The sequence below is a fragment of the Ascidia mentula genome, chromosome 3 (assembly GCF_947561715.1).
Source record: "Ascidia mentula chromosome 3, kaAscMent1.1, whole genome shotgun sequence".
NCBI lineage: Eukaryota > Metazoa > Chordata > Ascidiacea > Phlebobranchia > Ascidiidae > Ascidia > Ascidia mentula.
Genome location: NC_138568.1, coordinates 20,487,616 through 20,511,987, shown reverse-complemented (window position 1 = coordinate 20,511,987; position 24,372 = coordinate 20,487,616). Strand labels below are relative to the sequence as shown.

The window sequence follows — 24,372 nt, the reverse complement described above, 5'->3', positions numbered from 1 at the left end:
AATACTTATTTAGAAATCCTAAAACTTAACGAAAAAAAAATACGTTCCCCAGACAATTCCTGTGCAACGTTGACATGCGTGGAATTTATGTAGTATTTGGGATGCACTAAACCACACAATATGTCATGTAGTACTGATTTGTGATACCTACATTTTTAAAAATTGGCACAAAAACTAACAGAAGATATATCCCTGTTGTGTGTGCTCAAAGTGCGGCGACCACGGCGGATAGAATATTGTAAAATGCGGCCATAAATACGAAACCTTTGCAACAAGAGTTTAGAAGAGGAGTAGCCTGAAAAGTCAATTTCGTCGTCACATTCCACACGTTTAAGAGTTAATTCTCGCTTTCGTCACAAATTGTATTTGTTCGTGAAGCTTATTTTGCTTATTTTCTTTGTTTTTTACCTGGTTGATGTAAAAACTTTAACAAAACTTTAAAAATAAACATCTTGTAATGCATGACAATCACATGGTGATCACAATCCCAGGTATAAAAGTCTCGAAAGTTTGCTGTCATGACGTCTGTTGCAGTCGATGTGTCGTTGGACGTTTGTACCTGTCCTATACCCGGAACCACGTGATGTGTTTTACACAGGATGGAGTGTTAGAGTTCGACAACAAACAACTGTGCGATGGGAGGTGGGATTGCATTGGTTGGATCTACACTCCTAACACACGTCGATACTTCGACCACGATGAAGATCCTCAACTTTGCAAACATCGGAAACACTGCGTCACAAAAGACGGACTTGTCAATATTCCTATGTCCAAAGTATGCGACGGTTTCATCGATTGCTGGGATGAAAGTGACGAATATCCAGAAGAATTGTGCACAAAGGAAGGAAGTTTCTACTGTCCAGCGTTAAATGGAGCCAAAGTAAAGTTATTTCTTAAACCACTAAAAATCAAAGACACCGAAAGTTAGAGTAAAATAACTTCAAAGCTGCATTTTAACTATAAAAGCAGATAGGTATCGGTGTCTGTTGTTCAGTATTGTTTGTCATAATGCCCTTTGTTGAATCTTTCGCACACAGTTAACCACAAAGACGGTTTAAGTATTTTACCGACTTTGGCCACAGATTTCTGTCAACGAATCGGAGGTTTGTGACTTCACAATTAACTGCGATGACCAAAGTGACGAATTAAACTGCACAAAGGACGGAAGGTTTTATTGCGAAAACAAACAACCATTGTTCGTTAAGAAGGAGAAGGTAAACACATGTTAACAATATTTAAAGTTTTGTGTCCTGTGGCAAAGATGTTTTGATTACGTGCATGTCACTATTGTGACTGAAATTAATTCAGCGAACCCGATTTCGGACTAAAGTTATTGGGAGGGCGGGTATGGAAGTTTTAGAACCGATTTAGGAAGACATTTTCCCCTTTTTTTAGCGCTTAATTTCCCAACCCCAACTATGGTAAATGCTCAGTTCACCCTGCACTAACGGCTCACCGTCAAAACAAAAGTTGGGAGCCGAACTACAGAGGCGGATATTTTCATAATTAAATAAAATGACGTCAACATGAATAAAATTTAGAAGCGTCTAATGTCAAAAGGACGAAGATCAAAGAATAAAGTGCGACCCACTGCACAAATCAGGTTCTTTACACCTAATCACACAAGCACACCTCAACGTTTGCCACCAGATGAGAACTGCCAGTTTACAAATTAATTCTTATTTTTGTCGCCAGATTTCTGGTCAATTAGCGCGTCACACGCCTTCCACGTACCCAAAACTACACATGCATATTGCAGTACACATTTGTTTGTCCAATTTCCATAGTTCCGTTGTTCGCAAATTATATGCAAGACAGTAATTTCGAATGACGCAAATATGACCGACTTAACAACAAAGTTTTCTTTAATTTACTCCTCATAGAAATTCAATGGAGTCGGCGACTGCTCTGATTGGTCAGACGAGTGCCAAATAAATGCAGTATTTTCATCACCATACTATTTGATTGCAAATCCATTTCTACGAGTCATTGTGTGGATAATGGGGATGCTCGCCATTGCCGGAAATTTGGTAAATTAAACTAAGTTTGTTTTGTCTTTGTTGCACAATAAGAACACGTGTTATATTCTTTCAATTTGTTTTGAGGTTGTCATGGTGATGGAAGGCAAAACGTTGGCGACCACACAATCACAATCTGCTGCATTTCGCACAAACCATCTGCTCGTTTTGAATCTGTCCGTTTCCGATCTACTCATGGGAGTTTATCTGATGATGCTGGGTGCCGCTGGTGTCAGATACTCCGGAAATTATTGTGCCAATGACCTTATTTGGAGATCAAGCGGAAGTTGTACCACAATGGGGGTATTGGTTTTGCTTTCAAGCGAAACATCGGTGTTTACAATGGTTCTGTTGACCATATTCCGACTGTATGCTGTGAAAAACGTAAGTGAAACAATTGTAGTTGGTTAAGTCAGCTATTGCCAACTTCGTTCAACCGGTGACGGCCCTTTCCAATAGTTTATCGCTAGATTCTTAGCCTGACATGAGAAACGAATCTAAAACGAATATTGTTAAAATGACCCAATTTTGGAACTACAGGGTGGAGAAAACGGAAACAATTTCCAGTCCGACGTGATTCGTACTGAAATCTACATTCCCCGTTTCACGAATTGAAAGACCGCCCATCTTGCAAACGTTTTGCTGTTAAATTCAAAAACTTTTATGTTCTCTTGTGTTTCAGCCATTCGATGCATCCTTGAAACCGGAAATGAAAACTGTTGTCGTTTCCATTATTCTCTCCTGGGCATTCTCGTTTACAATTGCTTTTATTCCACTCACAACTCAACTACAACATTTGTTTGAAACCAAAGCTTGGATGAATGAGAATCCGTTTTTTGACAATGTTGCAGTCGACTTCACTAGTAAGATATTGTCGTAGATGTTGGCGGTGAAATCAGTTTCAAATGACACTAGTGTTGCGTATACAGGCATGAATAACTTCATGGATCGATTTGTAACTTTCCAACACAACTTTACAAGCAACGATTCCCAAGTACTCAACACTGCCCTCATGCGAGTGAATGATGCTAATTCCTGGATGGATTTTATGGATATTCTTGAGGATTACAATTTCACTGAGCTATTTGATATTTCTGGATATTTGGGGTTTGTTTTTCTTCGCGCGAAATTTTATCGCTACAAAATTGTTTGTGTGTAGATATTACAGCAGCAGCAGTGTTTGCATAAGCAAACTGTATGTAACGATCAACGACAAGGCATGGGGATATTCAATCACCATCATTACTCTTAACTTCCTGGCCTTCATGTTTGTGGCAATTACGTATTTTTGGATTTACAAGAAGTCTACTGCCAGTGCCAGGCAAGTGAACGAGAGACCAAGGGATGGAAGGACTGCAACACAAAACAAAGGTAAGAACATTTATATTTGCAGACATATTGTTCCATTAATGCTGTTTGTTTCGGCAGAAATGCAAAAGAAAATCCTGCAACTGATAATTACCGATTTTCTCTGCTGGGTTCCAATTTCCATCATGGCATTTGTAAACTTCGGTGGAGTCCCTATGCCACCAGTGATATACGCTGTGTCAGCAATCATCCTGCTCCCCATCAACAGCTCACTAAATCCCCTCATCTACTCCAACGCACCGAAACTACTTTATGATAGAGTCCGGGATGGCCTACGTGCCGTTTTCAGGCGTCAACCACAGGAAGAGCAACAGGAAAATGTGGTTGTGGTTGCTAACCACGAAAACTTACATGTGGTTGAAGCAGAAACCGCTCTGTAAATAAACCTTGCATTCAGTTTGTGGAAAATGTGTTTTTTCCTGGCATCGAATGGATAGAACCGAATCTTGTTTCTGACGTCACGCTTTAGTCTGTGATGGCAAAGTAATTTCAACATGAAATTGATATTTCAAGAGACATCTTTCCATTGAAAAATCTCACAAATGGGGCAAAGTAACGTCTTTGACGTCAGACCCAACCAACGGAACAAAAAAACTTGAATTTTGGTTGGTGTGCACTCCGTTTGCTAAGATTTGCTTTTTGGTTGCATTTTGTGGGTCTTCATTTTATGTACCATGGTATGAGTCACGTGATGAGTTGATCGGACTCGTCGCCCACGTTCACATGTCATCCAACACATGGACACTCTTATCATGAGTGAGTGTTGGGACGCTTGACATCAACTTGGGTAGAATCATTTTGGACATTACAATGATGCGGGTGATTCCCGTTGATACAAGTGACTTCCCTATTACATTTTGTTTCTGAATCAACGTTTACTTGCAAATATGATGTTATGATGTTGGAAACATTCCATGCAGCCAGCTCATGGAATACAAACTATCGACAGATGAAAATATAATCTGCTACCTTCAAATATCACCAAAAAAAGTTGAAAACACCCCCTCAAAACCCCCTCTCACACGCCTTGTACATAAACCTCGCCCTGTGTATTTTGTATATCATTGATAAATATGTTTTACTGCAAACAAGATGTCGTAAAATTCATGGCAGGATAAACTCTCTGTGTAAATCGCATCATAATTCACATTCCATCGTTAACATTGCATCAAATGTCCAGCAGCAAGATTTTTCGTTGAACGTTTTTTTTTCTCACAATCAATTACTTTGTATTCAATATCAACTGGTTCTTTCGCTGCTAATTTAAACTTTCACGAAAATTTAATCGTTGTGTTGAATGTTTGCTGATTGCGCATATTTTGTGCTACTTGTTGTTGTTATCAATAAACACAGTGTTGAGAGGGTAAAAGTGTGTGTATTCTTAAACTTGTGAATTGTGATGAGGTACAAGTTCCAACCACACTTCATGAGTTTGTTGAGGAATTCCTCACCTGTTTGAGTTGGTTCTTGTTTGAATTGTCGTCATGACGAAAATAAAACAGGTTCTTTCCTGTGCTAGATCGCTAAGCAACTGCACCCGTATTTTGCCCTCAACACACCTCCTCTACAAGCACAGGTTACGTTCTAGAAAAAAAAATGGGGATAATTGTTTGCGCGTCATTTGTTATGAATGATTCAGCTTCCATGTACAGTGAAAAAAACGCCTATGGGCGATCGAGTGCGCCAAGACGAACGACAAATATCTGTCGGAATGAGTTAATTTGTTGCATACTCTTGTGGAAAGGTTGCTCGCTCTTCTCTTTGAACAAAAACATCGAAAGAAGACAACCTACTGCCTTGCTCGCACTCCATTGTGGACTTGGTTCAACAGAGATGCGAGAGTAGCGACTGCACGTCATCCCGTTGCATGGCAACGAATGAGTCATCAACATAACGTCCCCAAAACTGAGGAGGGCTGGCTAACGTTGTCCAATGTTCAACCGACCATCATGAAGTTGGCAACAGCAACGGAGAGAGGAGACCATATTCCCGTAAAGGATCACCTCTGAAACAAAGGTAGGTGGCATCGAGGACCAAACGAAGACATCTACAATGTGTGACAGCAACGAGCAACTTTGTTCCAATGTTAAGTCGTTTCGTAATCTTTCTGCTGCTACGTTCGCGGCCAACATTACCAGTACGTTGGTGAACAGGAAAACACATCGAACGAAACCATTATCTCTTCTTGCACACACAGCTCCTTTATCTGCGCAGCAAAACTTTTTGACAGTTTCAAAACTTGCCCACGTTCAGCAAAATTGTCCGTAATCATGTCTATCTCACATAGTTTTTCGGGTATTCTGTAAGTCCGGGATTCGCCGAATGTTTTAATATTCATCCAAACCCGAATGTTGACCGAATCTTGTTAATTTTGTACAAAAGTACTTGAACATAAACAATAAATATAAATGTCATGGGCACCGATAAAACCATAAGGGTTATCCTGTCAAGAAGCCAACATTAAATTTGCCAGACTGGCAGGCGAGGAGCGCCGTGCACGAAGCTGTCAATCAACTTGCAACCATTGTTTCATCGTCATAATTATGGAAATATTTGAACGCTGATCAGGAAATCAGTCGTCAAGCCGTTGAAGAGGGAGGCCGAGTGTTGAAAAAAAAATCTGCGGGAAAACGAAGCGGGAACTCCGGCAAGGTAAAAATTTAATTTTGCACAAATTCTCAAACATCCTTTAGGAGGGAAGAAGTCAACACAATACTCACAGACTGTTTAATCCGCGCCATTCTATCACAAACTCCCGTGGATATTTTCTTCATCTGACTTTAAATGTCGAAATTTGAGTCAGTAATTAATGCGGGCATCCCAATATGCAAATATTACGAACGAGATGGGCTTCAGATCAAGATATTCGTATTTTATAACCTCATATAAAATGTATTATGATAAAGAATAGCGTTCTAACAATATAGTAATGGTAGGCGTTATTTGATGCAGAAAAATTACTTGGAATGAAAATCTATTATTTACACTTGATTATATATTTCTTTTCATTTGTGTATCAACGACAAAGCTTTCAAGTGGTTACTGCTGCTCATGTTAGGCTTGATCACTTTGAAACCGGCGCCAATGTTGCGAATCTAATACGGTTGTTGGCGATATCGAAAGTTGTGTAGTAATCTCATAAAAAAGACACCAAAAACCCTCAATGGGCCACCTTCTGACACCATGTTAATGCTGCAAAACCTCAAGACCGACGCGAGGATTTACCCGATGAGACATAGAACATGAACTACACACACCATATCAGCACCTTCCTTTATAAATAATGAAATCATCATTTTGTTCATAACTTTTCTTTTTGCAGTTTTGCTACGGTTTCTGTCCAACGCCATTCAAGATGCGAAACATCAATCCACAGTGGACTAATTTCTGAGACAGAATTGTTGATGTATCGATATTTGTTGGACTTCCGTCTGTTTCGGCCAAGCGTGGCTGCCTGTTAGCAACTCTTGTTGCTTGTTTAAGGAATACGTGGATTAAATAGCGCACTTTGTCCTGAAATAAGCAATGTGAAAATTATTGACTCTTGTGCAAACGAACATGGTTAAATAAGTAACGTTTTGATTTAAGAACCTTGTCACCCATACGTTGATCTTGTCTGGCTTTACATGTAGGCGGTACATTTGTGTAATACGCCATCATGTTTGTCCATTGCACAGTGAGTCAAAAAATATCAACACGTCATAAAATACGCCTATATTACTCACAGGCGGTATTGTTCAATCGCCTCCAATGTTTAAAAAAGTTATGTTATTAGTTCTCCGAAGTTTGGCAAACAATACAGCGTTGTTGTTCACTCGTTTAAGTCACATTACAAAACAGGAAAATATACAAAACAGCAACAATACAAAACATCAATGACTAAGGAAAACCGTTGATTGTAAATTAGCGTTTTGCCGGTAACTTTGGCAATCGCATTTGAATCACGTTTTGCAATATTTGATAATATGTGTTTCTTTGTTCATTTATTATGGTCGCAAGCCACTTTCAAAGAACAAATTAGTCCTGTCCATTTCGCAATGGTTTTTGCCACTAAAATAATTTCACCAGGTACACTAATTAGCCCACTCTCAAATAAAATAAAGATTTGGTTCATCTGGGCGATCAACATTAAAATGTGGTTGTTCTTAACTTTTTTTCTCTCATTTCCCCATGTTTTGTGAAGGGAAACCTTTTTCCCACTTGTGTTTAAAATTTTACCGTAGAATTTAATTATTGCATTTGCGCTATATCTGTTATGCACTTTAGACATTTTTAGGTGGATACAGAACATAACAACTACCTTCGTACATTTGGTGCCCACTAATTACCCACCAACAACCATATAATTTCCCACTAATGGGAACTTTCCCACAGGTAAAACGCATTTGTATTTTTGGGTGTTGTAGATTTGGAAAAAGATTAGCTTGCAAGCAAACATATTTGCTACAATTTAAGCTGCAGAAGTATAACAAAAAGTTACTTCTTCGCATACAGTTGGTCACCTAAAACAAACAAAAATATTGTCTCCAACCTTTTTTGTCTACAGTCACAAGTACAATAGATATATTTAAACTTATTAGTTTTGTGTTCCAAATGAATTCCTTTAGGAAATATCTGCATACCAGGGAGTTTTCAAAGCATGCCACCAGGGAGTGGTAACATACCACCAGAGAATGTTGTGAAGCAAAAAAACAAAACTCGTTCTTTACTACGAGGACATCGTGGTCAATGCAATCTTCAACGTGAGAAAGATGGTTGAATTCCTTCCAAATGCCGCAATTTACCCGAAAAACCTGGAAGATCGACTCGCCTGTCTCCGCTTGGAATTCGCAGGTTTTGCCGAACGAAAGCCATGCCTGTAATCATTTGAAATTTATTCACCAGACGTACGGGAAGTAATCAATAAGAACATAATACTGTATTCACATAAATAGGATGCCTATGGCGCAGTTTGGATACCATTTGTGTATAACCTCACAATTTCCATTTGGAAGAAGACCTTGCTGTTTGTATTTTGAGTGAACATTATTCCAGCGTTTTTTCATTACGTCATCTATATAATAAAACTTGCAAAGCATTTGGAAATAAAAAACCCTGTGTGTATGGACTAATTCTGCTTATGCAAAGTGGTTGCTATAAACTACGTCATTTCTACAACTTTGCAAAATATGATATATTTATCAGGTATTTAAATGGAGACTCATAATAAGTACTTAGGTTAATAAAATACAAGCAGAAAACGTTTTGTGGAATATTGCAGTATATTCCTAAAAGCGCGCAAACACGTCTGTTCTGCAACATTTTAACAAACACTTGTCACCGTTATTTATTATCACATGTGCTATCAATGTAGGCTCCACTTCTCACAAAAATATTACTGTGGGCAGTAAAATCTGGACAAGAAAGGTTGATTTGCTTCTGTTGCAATCATCTGTAAAAGCAGATAATAGGTAGTTGCAATAAAAGCGTGTACCACAAACGACAACATCAAAACCATTAGACCACCAATTTTGCTGGGAACATATCTGCATATGTTAAAGAGCCTCTAACTTTAAATCATTGTAAATTAAAAAAAACCTCATGGACTGTTTACAAAAAGACGAAAATCTTGAAGAGCGAAAGCTATTGTCTCGCGAGGACATTGCAGAAGGGCTTAATTTATGCTTAAACGCGACCTACTTCTCTTTTTGAGGGATTTCTAACCAACCGGTATTTGGAACGGCGATGGGTGATTGCCAATGCGGTAATGGAGACGATTGAAAATAGGGCGCTTGCAACATTTGCACATCTTCCTCGTTTTTGGAGGCCTTGAGTTGATGATACGCATTGCATTATCGATATTTCGGTCCTGAAGTCCTTCCTTGCCCACCTGAACGGCATTTAGGAATCTATAAAGTTTACTTTGGAGGAAGAAATTGATAAGAAACTACCATTCTTGGATGTGGAAGTGTACCGAAACGTGGGTGGCAAAATCGGCACTCGCGTCTACCGTAAGCCGACTCACGCAAACCGCTACCTTTCCTTCTAGTCGGCGCATCCATTACAACACAAAAAGGCGGTTCTGAAGTCCCTTATAGCAAGAGCTGATATTTTGAACTCAAGCGAAGAAGATCATGACGAAGAGATCAATATCATTCGACACGAGCTGCGGGAAAACTCGTACCCCTCGTGGATATCACGTAGAAGGTCGGGCGTCACATCAAATGACCCGACGCCAACCTTCGGTTCGGTGGTTCTTTCCTATGTCCCCACACTCACCGAGATTTTACAGCGGATGCTGACCGATTATGACATTAGGGTCTACATTAGGCCCCACACAACATTCCGTAGATTATTGTCGCACCTCATTACTACGGAAGCAGCGGAACCAAAATGAGTGGTTTACTCAATTCCATGTGGAGAGTGCGAGGGGGTCTACTTCAGGGATACCGGAAGAGCCCTGAAAACCAGAATTAAGGAGCACCGCCGCGACGTTGCATCAAAAGTCGCAAGGAAGACAGCGTTGGCCAGGCATGCTGCCTTAAAAGGTCATCGGATTGCCTTCGACAAGGACGAGGTTCTTGAAAGGGAGGTGGATCATACAAAGCGCCTTTTTCTAGAAGCGATCCATATCCACAAGAACAATCGCTGTGTTAATGATAGGAAACAGTGCGTATATTTCCTGGTGCTTTACAACAACTTGCTGTAACTGTTGTTTCCAGCCCTTTTTATAACATCACGTGATATCATAAGCGGTGTTAGCGTTATTTTTTCGTGTTGGTACGTTTTCTTGGTGTTGGTTGTGTGCTGAACCATTAGCCTATGAGAGCTTAGCTGGATAGCAAGCGAAGCCTCGTTGAATATGAGTTACGGTTTTATGTGAAAAACAAACTATTCAAATATAATATGCCTGGCAGGAACAGCAACATTATCTTTGTACTTGATACAGGTATTCACACCACAGGGCGCGCTATTGCCTTGAAAATGGCGCGCAGGTCAATTTTGACTGAAAATTTGGAAACTATATTCCAAGCGTCGTCCGTAATTAAACATTGTTTCGAATCCAACAATGTTATGTTTTAGATCATCAAATGAATATTGGAAAGTTATTTCAATAATTTGGCCCGTTCGACCACTTCCTGGCTGTTCCTTTATTGCAAATTAACTTGAAACATCCGTTTAATTGTCTAATTTGAGTCAGTAGTTGATGCGTGCGTCTCAATATGCAAATATTACAGCACTCTACTATACGAACGAGGTGGGCCTCACATAAAGATATTCGTATTTTTAACATGACGACATATAAAACGTATTATGATGAAGAATAGCGTTCTAACAATATAGTAATGGTTGGAGTTATTTAATGCAGCTTACATATATGCAGTCGTTTGACACAACGACGTTTTATTGTGCCATCGGGTTGTTGACCGCACGTGGTCATTAAAAAGAAATATTGGATTCGATGGCCGTCAAATAATTTGATTGGTTTTTACCAGCGTGCATTGAGTTAAACATATGTTCATTGACATTGCAAGCGATTTGTTTAATCCAGTGTTTCTCAAACTTTTTTTAAGTATCGCCCTTCAAACACATTAGTCATTTAACAACGCCCAACAGAACAGACAAAAAACACAACGAATTTATTTGTTGCTTGTCAATTAATGCGATGGGTGACGTTGGTGGAATGACACCAATTTCGTCTGATTTCTAATATTTGAATACCAAACTCTAGTTAACAACAAGTAAACCATACCACCGAAAATCCTCATTTTTACTTCTAGTTCAGCATGCGAGAAAGGCCCTTTTTGCAGTAGCATAAATTATACAAAGATTGGACTGAATCATTTGGGCCAGTGATTCCCAACCTTTTTGTGGTTGCGTACCACTTGGAGGTAAAACAATTTCGTCGTGTACCACCTAGTTGAGTGTTACAAAGTAACATTGGGGATGAACAATCCGAAATTTTGAAATCAGTTACGATTTAATAAATTCGAACTATACCCGCAAATTACGGAAATATGCTCACGTACCACCTGGAATGCGGTCGCGTACTACTAGTTGTACACGTACCACCGGTTGGGAAACACTGACTTACGCTTGCCCTGTCACAAAGCGCTCATTTATTTCCTAGCGCCCCCCAATCGCTCATTTGGTCTCCAGCGCCCCCGTACGATTGCGCCTATTTTGGGAACCACTTGTTGATCAAATATACACAATATCTTGCACGATTACATTTTTTACCTAATCATGAAAGTTGCAGCATCACTAAATATTCACAAATCCCATCATTTTTATTTTTCACGCAAACTACGCTGTTGAACAACAAATATGAACACAAAATAAAAAAAAAGTTGAACATGAACACAAAATATCATGGGTCGATGAAACCATTGATGGAATAAATCCAAATTGTCCCAGACGAAGTCCAAGTTTAGCCCGAAGGGTAACAAACATGACTTGTGACCCCAAGTTCAGTCCCATTTACTTGAAGTAAGAAGTTTCTTATTTGTGAGGCAGAGATGCGTTCGTAAGTAAGCAAAACACAATTACGCCGTGAATAAATATTGCGTCACGTGATATTAGGTTGTAGAAGGACAATCGTATGGAAGCCGCGCAATGCCCGACCGTGTGTCCCTTGTGCCCTAGCCTCAGTCTCGTGTTGGGACAATAGGAAGTGCAAAGAAAAAACAAATGTCGTCATAATGAATAGGGACGGTAAAAGGAACAATGCAGAATATCCATATTATTTGCGTAACAATGCCTGTCTATATATAATCTCTGGCGATGTTTAGTGCGAAGGCAAACTTAAGGACAATAGAAAGGTTGCATGAATATAAGACTGGGCATCTACTTATATTGGTATTTCCCTAGGGAAAATTTTTTCGTTGCGGAGTTGGATATTTTGCTGTGATCTAGGCTAGATTATTTGCCAACAACTTTTTCAACCTTGTAACAACTCAAAACATTTTGTGTTGCTGGAGAAGTCGTTGGTTGATCAGAGGGAGGATTTGAGACGGATCAGGGCAGGGTCCGACAGACTAAAAATGGGAGCAAGGTTTGTGAGCTATTTAAATTCTTAACATGGTGAAATATAGCCACATTTTTGTCGCAAAAACAATAAATATGCATAATTTTTGCGCGGGATAAAAATGAACATAAATATCAACCCCGTCTAAGCGAGGACGTTTAAATTTTAATTTGTTATTTCTATGCAAATCTTAGCATGGTTGGGGCTACGGTTTATAGAGTGAGGTTAAACTTGGTCTGGTCTGTGATCTAGTTAACAGGTGTTATTAACTTACACGGTGTCTCACGCTTCTCCAGGCGCATTGTGAGCCCGGGACGAAATGTTGGTTCCTTAATATCGCTCAAAAATTATACCTGGTCATAATCTGACAGCTGGTTATAAACGGTCGCTTACAATATTTGCCCGCTTTTTGTAAGCGATGGAAACCCGACGGATCGGCTGGAGTAAACTAAACGTGGTTTAAAGTATTTAAATCAGACACATAGTTGAACCAGTGTGGAGGTTAAACTTTTGTTTTCCAAAAATGACAATACAACCCTTTGAATAAGCTTTATCAAAAAATATGAAGGGTTCCGTGAGCTGTCGAGATTTGGCGAAAACTACTGAATATTTATTCTAAGCGTTTGGGCAACAAGCGGATGAGAATAAAAACAAACAGAAAAAAGTGACGACAGTTTATATAAAAAGCCATTGAAATTTTGAAGATTACCAGTTAACTTAAATAACATTGCAGTGTTCCTTGGACTTAAAGTTTGTAAAACTAAAATCCATGATGATGTCATTCCCCAGAGTTAGAGAAACATATTATTACAAGATATAAACTCTTTGTGTTTTTATCAGGTATTGGATGAAGGTGGTTGGAATCCTGCTCTCATTCATCACAATTGCTTCAGCACTGTATAAACCTAGCGAAAGTAAGTATTTTTTTACAAAACATAAACTTTCAATTAATTTAATATATTGCTTCGTTATACAGATTTTAATGGATTTCAAATCGATTTACGTTCATGTGTTTTGTACAGAGTTCACTTGCGATGATGGGATGGAGATGTGGGCTCAATCGTTTTGTGATGGTGGTCCCGATTGCAGGGGCGGAAGTGATGAGAAACTGGCCAATTTTTTCACTTATCCTGAAAACCCAACCAGTTCTTACATCAGGTGAAAGCACTTAAATATGTTTCCTACATTCATTGTATTAGTGTTGACCAACCAATAGACGATGTTATCAGGGTTTGACTTTTATTAAAATAACGAATTTTGAACAGTTTATAATAAAGAGGGTTAAATAAGATAGTTTCAAAACCCCACGCGTTTAGAAGTGTATTCAATATTTCAAGGGATTTATTGAATGCGAAACACTCAAACGTAACAATAATGTTGTTGAAAATTTTAAATAAACGTAATCGTTAATCTTTTTGCATAATTTGCCGTGATAAGTAAAAGTTTCATTAATGTTCGCCTGTTTAACACATTGTTTTTAAATTGAGCATTGTTACCAAACACGTGTAAATACGTTACAATCATAATACATTTACTTTTGAAACGTCGTATTGAGGAATTGACTATTATAGCGCACGAAAAGTGTATACCCACTAGCAAGTTTCATGTTAAAGATTTTTAGCAGGCGTTGCTTATCTTATACACAAGCAAAGTGGAGCCAATAATATGAATGCTGTGAGCTGCAGACAGATGGCCACTGTGTATTTTTGTATTCTGGAAAACTAATCTGCCACAACGAATATCACACAAAAATTTACACAAAGCAATGGAAACAGAAATAATATAAACGATGGCAAAAAAAGAAAAAATCGTATTAAAAGAAAAATGTGGGAGAAGAGTAAAGAGGATAAGAGAAAAAAACGTCAGAAAAAGTAAGCTATGTTAAACGTGAATTGCAAAAAAAAAACAAATTAAGCAATGGTACAGGATTAAGTTTTGTTGATGTAAGAATGGGGTGGAGAGAAGGTTAATTAATTTATATTTATAAAATATTTGACACATCGGCCAGGACGCCTTCAAGAAAGGTGATTTCCTGTTCCGCTGGATCACGAGCTTAAAGTTTATAGACTGTTTTAGGGATTGGATGAGGTGTTGGGGGATGTTGTTCGAAGGGCAAGAGTCATTGCGGATTCAGTTACGGATTTTTAAATGGTATGGCAACATAGAGGTGTTCAAAAGGGCTGTAAGGGTTGTGGAGTAAGGGTGTAGTAGGTTGTGGGAGTTTGGGAAAGTTTAGGTGTGCAGCGGTGTCAAAGTAGGTGGTGTCCATATGAAGAAGTGCGTGTTTCTAATTCGAAGGTCGAGGAATTTAGGGAATTTCAAGGTTGTATTCAATGAGGGATAGTTGGTGTGTTGCGGGGGTTTCCAGTATATGCGGGGTTTGTAATATTGTTTTAAAAGGAGAGAGAGGTGATAGGTCAGAAAAGAGGGGGATGTTGACCGCGCCGTAACAACCAATCCCTGTAGCGGCACCGAGTTTAAGAGGATGGGACCGGAAGTCCTCAATGCACACACGTATGTACGAAGTAGGCGCCATTGTCAAAAACAATAACATAAGTACAAGATATTGGCTTGCTAAAAACAGTTTGTGTTGAAGTCATTTGGTATTATTGCCTTATAGTTATACATAACCTTCTCTCCGGGCATAAGATCATAACATGTGCCACATGTACAACTAATCTATAAACACTGGTAGTTTGTGTTGTCACAACGGCATGGACTTCATTCGGAGCAGCGGTATTTTGAATGTACTTCGCCACATAGACATTTAAATTGCTTGCCTGATGTTGCGTATGTAGTGTGGCCGTAAGATGTTTTTTTCCGTTTGTGGGACCGCATTTCGGTAATGCCGTCGTCCCGCATAGTTGACTTATGGCAACTGGTTGCGTGGGTGCTTCAGTAGGAACCCCAGGGCGGTATCGGTTTTTACCACACCGGGATTGGAACCCAGGTTAAGATACGGGTCAGGCGTCTGTCTTGCTCTTATCTACGGTTTGCGGTGGTTTTGCGTCTGCTGCCTCGTTTGCAGCTGCTTTTCGTTCATTGACATTTGTCGAAATCCTTTCGAAGAAATAGAAATCTTCGCGAAAGATTTGATAAATTTAGCATTGCTTGACAGAGTTACACGAATAATTACCTGTTTCCAATAGTTTTCTCCACCTTGTTTTCTCCGTATGGATGCACCTACGTGTTTGGTGCCCAACGGATGACGGTGGCTGTATAGTCACCACAAAGTAGAAGTATTTGCCTGACCGGATGGTCGGCATGATCGTCAGCATCAGTCGCACCAAGCTGCACTGTGGAGACCTTACAAAGAGACGAAACAGTGATCAACTGTTTGCAATTTATAATATTGGCTCCAATTTACTTTCTAAAAGTTATTTTTCAGCAGATGTAAGGCAAAATTATTGTAAAGTCGTAGGTTGTGTATTGTTATTCACATATCTGCATACCCAGTCGTGCATGACTAATTGGCATTTATCTGGTTTATTAAAACCAAACATAACATTTACTGATTATCAACCATGACGACTCTTCCATGTTTAAACATTAACTAACACAAATCTCCCGAAACTTTTGTTGTATGACGTAATACTTTACTTTTGTTACAGTTGCGACAACAAGCTTGACTACTGGGCTTCAAACAAAGTATGCGCCCTAAGAGTGGAAGAGTTTTGCAAAGGAATAATCCAATGTGTTGGCAAAACACTGTGTGACATCTGCCCCTTCCACTCCCAGTGTCGTTCGACTGTTTGTGATGGCGATATTTGCAATGACATTCCAGCTTTCCAACACTGGAATAATGGATATGGATTCAAATGTGTTCGGAATGGAAGGAATTGCGATCTTCCGCAGATGTTTCTATGGGACGGCATTGCAGATTGTGATGATAAATCTGATTTGTGTTACACCTCGGAGAATGGAGATGTCAGGTATTTGTGAAGTGTTGTGGCTGGTTGAAAATTCCTTTCGTGGAGATAAGACGGAATTGACTTGTGTTATTTGCAGAGACATTCGAAGTTTGGGGACCTTTAATCATCGTTCATGCTTCCAATGTACAAATGACCCTATGATCATCTCAAGGTCACGTGTATGTGATGACGTCATCGACTGTCCCGACAAAAGTGACGAATGTTTTTGTCAAATTACGAAAACAAAAGATTGTGGCAAGTTTCATTAGTAAGTGATAAAGCATTAGTTTATTCATAAGATTAAAACCACTGACATCCAATGTGTCACCATAATTATATGACTTGCAAAAGTGTAAGGTGTGTTAAGTGTCTAAAAAATACTACATGACTTGTTTTCATTGGCACGACTTGTGTTTATTGGCATGACTCATGAATAATGCAGTTTACAATGATGTATTTCGCCGCTGTAGGAAAATACCCATTCCTTTACTGTCATGACATCATAAAGGCGTTTTAGACCGTGAATACAAAGTATTGTAGTCGAAAAAGACTTTAAATGCAAGTCATCGCATATCTGGGCACCACAAGCGGGCAACCTTGGTGACGCAACAGTGTTTCAATAATGGGCGACCAACCATAGGAAATTTGCATATTATCAAATTGACAGTCTTAGTTGTTGGGTTAAAGTGGTTTCAATATGTTTGTCTGTTCCTCAGCTACCCTGCAGTACGTGTTTGTAGGTTAAGCGTATTTTCGTAATTTTAGGTCAGTTCTGAGCTGAATTCTCATGTATGGGTTTTAAAGACGTTTGTTTAATTACTACAGGAGTCGCAAGTAAATATCATCTGCATTCAATTGGAGTTTTTAAATATAAAATAAACGCGAAACATTCAAATATTTTCAGTGTTGATGAGGAAGTGAAGAACAACTGCTCAACAACCACAACAAACTACATACAGGGGAGGTGGAGGTGTTTCGTAAGTGAGAATACATAACTTAGTGTTTTGTGGGAAATAAGTTTACCAGACTTAATTAAAATGGTTTAGATGTTTACGTACATTTGTAGGTTCTTACCAACGCAATGTACTTACTCACTTGCTGGACAAACTCCAGTTTAAGCAAACGTTTGCAACAATGTTTACGCAGTCGAACGTAATTATTACACGAACTTACAAAGATTTTCACTTACTTCGCCAAACGTAAATATTTGTTACCTCAATGGTTTGGTTTCTGTAGTTTTCCGAATTACTGTGGAACAAACACTCAGAGACATGAAACGAGTTACAACCAATGTTGTGGTTTTGCAATTTCACTTGTTCGTTTCAAAGCGAACTAATCCACGAAGCACAATGGAAAGATTTATAATACGATTCTTCATTCTTATATGATCAAAGAACGTCACACTGCGCAGAAGTTTAAAGTGCATGTGACACGGAAAAATCAAACATGTAAATGATTAAACTAGGAGATGTTCATAACTTTAAAGTGCAACAAACGGATTTTGATGTTAATTTGAGCTGCAGAAAGATGGCCGCTATTTAGACCTATTATGTCTTTTTTAGTTGTGTAATAACAAAACAGTTACTGGGACAGGGTGTTCTTGTTGTTACAGCATTTATGATCGTTAACGTGATACATGAACTTTTGAAAACACGACAGAGACAAACCGTCAGTTTAGCATTGTCGTTTTGTCCAATCACAGCAAAAGATAGAAGTAGGTTAATTGAATTTTGAGGCTGGCAAAAACCGCCAGGAAAGGCCGACCAAATTAACTGATTATGCAAAACAGTTATTCTGTCATAGTACCACTTTTTGCGTTCCAGTAGTGTTGCCTACGAGTTCGAGTCATAAATGATTCATTTAATTCGCCACAATCAACCACTAAAACTAGAAATGATGCTGGAATCATTTTCAAATTAAAGTCAATGCAAAGAGGAAAGTTAAAGTTACCAAAAAATGGCGTCATGTAATGTCACTGAGCAATGAAACGCACCAACCCCGTCTCATCGAAGTACAGGGTAATGTCGTTGCTGCTATACCCTATGATCTTCAGATAATTAGGGACAAATAATCCTTTGGTTTGTAACGTCACAGTGACATATTTTTGTGTGATGTAAAACCCTGTTCTGACCTTTGACGTAACGTAATCTGTGGATTGTTCTATGTTTGAAACTATTTGATATCTGCAATACAAGCCGCCTTCTCCTATCTAAACAATACATTTTTTCGACGCGAGTGCCTTGTATGATGTCAATTTCGCCACAGTGCAAAAGGTTTACGATTTTCAGTCGCCGCCAGTTTTCGTGCAGTTTTCTGCATTGTTTAGTTGACGTAGAACCGAAAAACTTTGGATATAAGTTGGTTGTAGTAGTTTTACGCAAAGTTGCCATGTCCGTGTCATATGCACTTTATGTGCTTGTGCAAAGATTACGTTGTACAGACGTTGTTATATACTGGTGGGGAACATTCAGTGACATCATGCACAATAACCACACTACACCTACCTTGTTGCTACAAAACACAGGGTTCAACTAATTCCTGCAAAGCGCGTGGCATTCGGCTTCTCTAGGGTGGATATGGCTTTCGCCGTGCAAGACTTCAATTATACGTGATAATAATTATTTACAAAATCCTATTACATAACTAAAGAAATACTGTCAAGGTCGTTAACATTTGGAAGTCGTATTTGTACCGAGTTCCCCAGACGTTTCCTGTGCAACGTTGAAATGGCTGGAATTTTAGTGGTATTTGGGTTGCACTAAACCACCCAACATGGCATGTCGTACTCATATATAATACCCACATTTTTAACAATTGGCACAAAAATAACAGCAGACATATCCCTTTTGTGGATACTTAAAGTACTGAGACCACGGCGGATAGAATATTGCAAAATGCTGAGAAAATTGCGAAACATTTGCAACGAGAGTTTGGAAGAGGAGTCGCATGAAAAGTCAATTTCGTCGTCACATTCCACACGTTAAAGAATTAATTCTCGCTTTCGTCACAAATTAATCGTCAGGTTTATTTTGCTATTTTCTTTGTTTTTTACCTGGTTGATGTAAAAACTTTAAGAAAACTTAAAAAACTAAACATCTTGTAATGTATGACAATCACATAGTGATCACATTCCCTTGTATAAAAGTCTCGAACAAGTTTGCTGCCATGACGTCTGTTGCTGTCGATGTGTCGTAATATTGAGTTTGTGAAACATCATGCAAGGTGGACACAAAATCATAAAACGTACATATTTCCAGGCTAGTTGTCCGTCGCTGGAAGGTTGATGGTGGTTAATTTAGATTTACAGTCCATCTGGCATTGGGTGAATGGAAGCACAAACTCGACGCTCAAATTGCGAATTCGAGTCCGACCAATCGAGCAGGTTTTGACAGGAACTTCCTATCTTTGCAGGAGTCTTATTTGCCAGAAAATGCTTATCTTAGCTCCGTGACTGGTGTTAGATTAACTGTTTGGGTGCGCAGGCGAGCATAAAGTGTGCTTTATCGCTAACTCCCTCCAGCTGCTTCCAGAGTTTGGTAACACAGATCTCGATCATCTAAACACTGAGCTAAAGGGTGTTCTTAATTAAGGCTTCGATTTTCCCAGGGTCTCGTTCCTCCATTGTGGAACTGTCGTTGGACGTTTCTAGGTGTCCCACATGGGCACTGTTACCTGACAAATTGAGTTTGTAACAAAAGTTTACGGTCCCTGCTGGTCTGTCGCCACCTGATTCACAGATTTTGTGGCGATACCTGCTTCCAAACTTATGATAAAACCTAATGTAACAGCCAGGAAAACCCGACAAGCCTTACAATAACTAACAAAAGATTCGTTTAAAATAATAACAAAAATATTCCTTCCAGCATGAGCAACAAATCGTTCGCACAAAAACATACCAGGAACCACGTGATGTGTTTTACACAGGATGGAGTGTTGTGGGGTTGGAGGAGGTCGTTCAAAAACAAACTACTGTGCGATGGGAGACAGGATTGCGGTGGTCGGATCCGCAATCTTGACACACGTCGATTCTTCGACCACGATGAAGATCCTCAACTTTGCAAACATCGGAAACACTGCGACACAAAACACGGACTTCTCAATATTCCTATGTCCAATGTATGCGACGGTTTCATCGATTGCAAGGATGAAAGTGACGAATATCCGGAAGAAAACTGCACAAAGGAAGGAAGATTCTACTGTCCAGCGTTAAATGGAGTCAAAGTAAAGTTATTTCTTGTCAACAAAACCACAAAAAAATTTAGACCTTAATTACAAGAGTTTGAAAAAAAATCACTTTAAAGCTGTATTTTAACTATAAAAGGCAAATAGGTATCGGTGTCTGTTGTTCAGTATTGTTTGTCATAATGCCCTTTGTTGAATATTCCACACACAGTTAATCACAAAGACGGTTTAACAGACATTTGCGACAGATTTCTGTCAACAAATCGGATGTTTGTGACCTCACAATTAACTGCGATGATGAAAGTGACGAAATAAACTGCACAAATGACGGAAGGTTTTATTGCGAAAACAAAGATCCATTGTTCGTTAAGAAGGAGAAGGTAAACACTTTTTAACAATATTTAAAGTTTTTTGAAGTTGATCTTCGCGGGATTAAAATGTGCGATTGGGTCACAAAACAGGTCTGAATAAAGCCTTATGAACTTAAGGTTTCTAATTTAGCACTAAAAATATTTGAGTATCTCTGATCTAAACCAACCGTTTACTCCCAATCTGATCCATGTACTAACGCGGTCCTCCAACCCCAACTATAGTAAACGCTCAGTTCACCCTGCACTAACGGCTCACCGCCAAAACAAATGTTGGGACCCAAACTACACAGGTGGCTACTTTTATAATTAAATAAACTAACGCCAAAGTAAAAAATTATATAGAAACACCTAATGTTAAAAGGACCAACACCAAACAACATTAATTTAATTACGACCCACTTCACAAATCATGTTCTCTACACCTAATCACACAAGCACACCTCAACGTTTGCCACAAGATGAGAACTGCCAGTTTACGAATTAATTCTTATTTTTGTCACCAGCTTTCTTGTCAATTATCGCGTCACACGCCTTCCACGTACACAAAACTACACATGTATATTGCAGTACACATTTTTTATCCAATTTTCATAGATCCGTTGTTCACCAATTACATACGAAATAGTAATTGCGCATTATGTTGTTTACAGACGCCAATATGACCAACTTAACTGCAAAGTTTTCTTTAATTTACTCCACAGAAATTCAATGGAGTCGGCGACTGCTCTGATTGGTCAGACGAGTGCCCGACAAATACAAAAGTGATCAACGAAAACATATTTTCATCACGATACGAGTTGATTGCGAACCCATTTCTACGAGCCATTGTGTGGATAATGGGGATGCTCGCCATTGCCGGAAATTTGGTAAATTAAACTAAGTTTTGTCTTTGTTGCGCAATAAGAACACGTGGTATATTCCTCCAATTTGTTTTGAGGTTGTCATGGTGATGGAAGGCAAAACGTTGGCGACGACAGAATCACAATCTGCTGCATTTCGCACAAACCATCTGCTCGTTTTGAATGTATCCGTTTCCGGTCTACTCATGGGAGTTTATCTGATCATGCTGGGAGCCGCTGGTGTCAGATACTCTGGAAATTATTGTGCCAATGACCTTATTTGGAGATCAAGCGGAAGTTGCACCACTATGGGGGTATTGGTTTTGCTTTCAAGCGAAACATCGGTGTTTGCAATGGTTCTGTTGACCATATTCCGACTGTATGCTGTGAAAAATGTAAGTGAAACAATTGTATTTGATTAAGTCAGCTATTGCCAACTTCGTTGAACCGGTACCGGGCCGTTCCAAAAGTTTATGACAACTTTCTCTTTGGAAATCTTTTATCTCCGGAAAGTGGGTAAAGAAAGAGGTAGCAATTTCAGTCCGATGGAATTCGAACTGAAAAACTACATTCCCCGTCCTTCGAATTGAAAGGAACGCCCAGCTTGCAAACTTATTGCTTTTAATGAAAACACGTTAATGTTCTCTTTTGTTTCAGCCACACGATGCATCCTTGAAACCGGAATTGAAAACTGTCATCCTTTCCATTATCCTCTCCTGGGCATTCTCGTTTACAATTGCTTTTATTCCACTCACAACTCAACTTCAACATTTGTTTGAAACCAAAGCTTGGATGAATGAGAATCCGTTTTATGACAATGTTGCAGTCGACTTTTCTAGTGAGAAATTGTTGGTGGTGATACCAGTTTCGAATCACACTATAACGTTGGGTATACAGGTATGAATAACTTCATGGATCGATTTGTAACTTTCCAACACAACTTCACAAGCAATGATTCCCAAGAACTCAATACTGCCCTTATGCGAGTAAATGATGCTAATTCCTGGATGGATTTTATGGATATTCTTGAAGATTACAATTACACTGAGCTATTTGATATTTCTGGATATTTAGGGTTTGTGTTTTAATTGTGCAAAATTTTAATTTTGTATCCACAAAATTGTTTATGTGTAGATATTACAGCAGCAGCAGTGTTTGCATCAGCAAACTGTATGTAACAACCAACGACAAGGCATGGGGATATTCAATCGCTATTATTACTCTTAACTTCCTGGCCTTCATGTTCGTTGCAATGACGTATATTTGGATTTACAAGAAGCCAACTGACAGTACCAGGCAAGTGAACAAGAGACTAAGAAGTGGAAGGGCGGCAAGACAAAACAAAGGTAAGCACATTCGTGTTGCAGACATATTATACCATTAATGCTGTTTCGGCAGAAATACAAAAGAAAATCATCCGACTGATAGTTACCGATTTTCTCTGCTGGGTTCCAATTTCCATCATGGCATTTGTAAACATCGGTGGAGTCCCTATGCCTCCAGTGATGTACGCTGTGTCAGCAATCATCCTGCTTCCCATAAACAGCTCTCTAAATCCCCTCATCTATTCCAACGCACCGAAACTGCTTTATGATAGAGTCCGGGATGGCCTACGTAGCGTTTTCAGACGTCAACCACAGGAAGAGTAACAGGAAAATGTGGTTGTGGTTGCTAACCGAGAAAACTTACATGTGGTTGAAGCAGAAACTGATCTGTAAATAAACCTTGCATTCAGTTTGTGCAAAATGTGTATTTTTCCTGGCATCGAATGGATAGAACCGAATATTTTTTTGACGTCACGCGTACCTTCCATGTGTAGAATAATATTTAGTTTGTGATGGCAAAGTTACTACAACACAAAATTGATATTCCAAGTTACAAATTTGCATTTAAAAATCTCACAAGTAGGACAAAGTAACATCTTTGACGACGGACCCAAACAAAAGAACGAAACTACGTGAATTTTGGTTGATGTACGCACTCCGTTTGCTTAGTTTTGTTTATTGGTCGTATGTGGTGGTTCTTCCTTTTATGTACCATGGTTTGAGTCACGTGTTGAGTTGATCGGAATCGTCGTCCACGTTCACACGTCATCCAACACATGGACACCCTTATCATGAGTGAGTGTTGGAAAGCTTGACATCAACTTGGGTAGAATCATTTTGGACAAAACTATGATGCGGTGATTCCCCTTGCTTCCACTGACTTCCCTACTACGTTTTGTTTCTGGATCAACGTTTACTTGTAAATATGATGTTGGAAACAAACCATTGGCTCATGAAAATATAGTCTGCTACCTTCAAATATCACCAAAAAAATGTTTAAAACACCCCCTCAAAACCCCATCTCGCACGCCTTGTACATAAACCTCGCCCTGTGTATTTTGTATATCATTGATAATTATATTTTAATGCAAAAAAAATGTCGTAAAATTCTTGGCAGGACAAACTCTCTGTGTAAATCGCATCACAATTCACATTCTATCGTTAGCATTGCATCAAATGTTCAGCAGCAAGATTTTTGTTTAAAGTTATTTTTCTAACGATCAACTACTATTTGGCATTCAATATCAACTGGTTCGTTCGCGGCTAATTTAAACTTCCACGAAAATTCAATCGTTTTGTTGAATGTTTGCTGATTGCGCATATTTACTGATACTTGTTGTTGTTATCAATA

At 39.0% G+C, this 24,372-nt stretch overlaps 1 protein-coding gene and 1 pseudogene across 1 annotated transcript in view; both read left to right on the top strand.

Moving 5' to 3' along the window:
- Nucleotides 1–518: 518 nt before the first annotated feature.
- The window catches only part of LOC145895919 (uncharacterized), a 52,110-nt gene continuing 28,256 nt past the window's right edge, over nucleotides 519–24,372 (top strand). Inside the window, exons 1-4 of the mRNA XM_082984696.1 lie at nucleotides 519–551; nucleotides 599–831; nucleotides 6,445–6,456; nucleotides 20,411–20,525. Coding sequence (XP_082840822.1) covers nucleotides 519–551; nucleotides 599–831; nucleotides 6,445–6,456; nucleotides 20,411–20,525 — 393 coding nt within the window. The remainder of the gene's footprint in view (nucleotides 552–598; nucleotides 832–6,444; nucleotides 6,457–20,410; nucleotides 20,526–24,372) is intronic.
- On the top strand, nucleotides 21,267–23,414 carry LOC145894587 (G-protein coupled receptor GRL101-like; annotated as a pseudogene).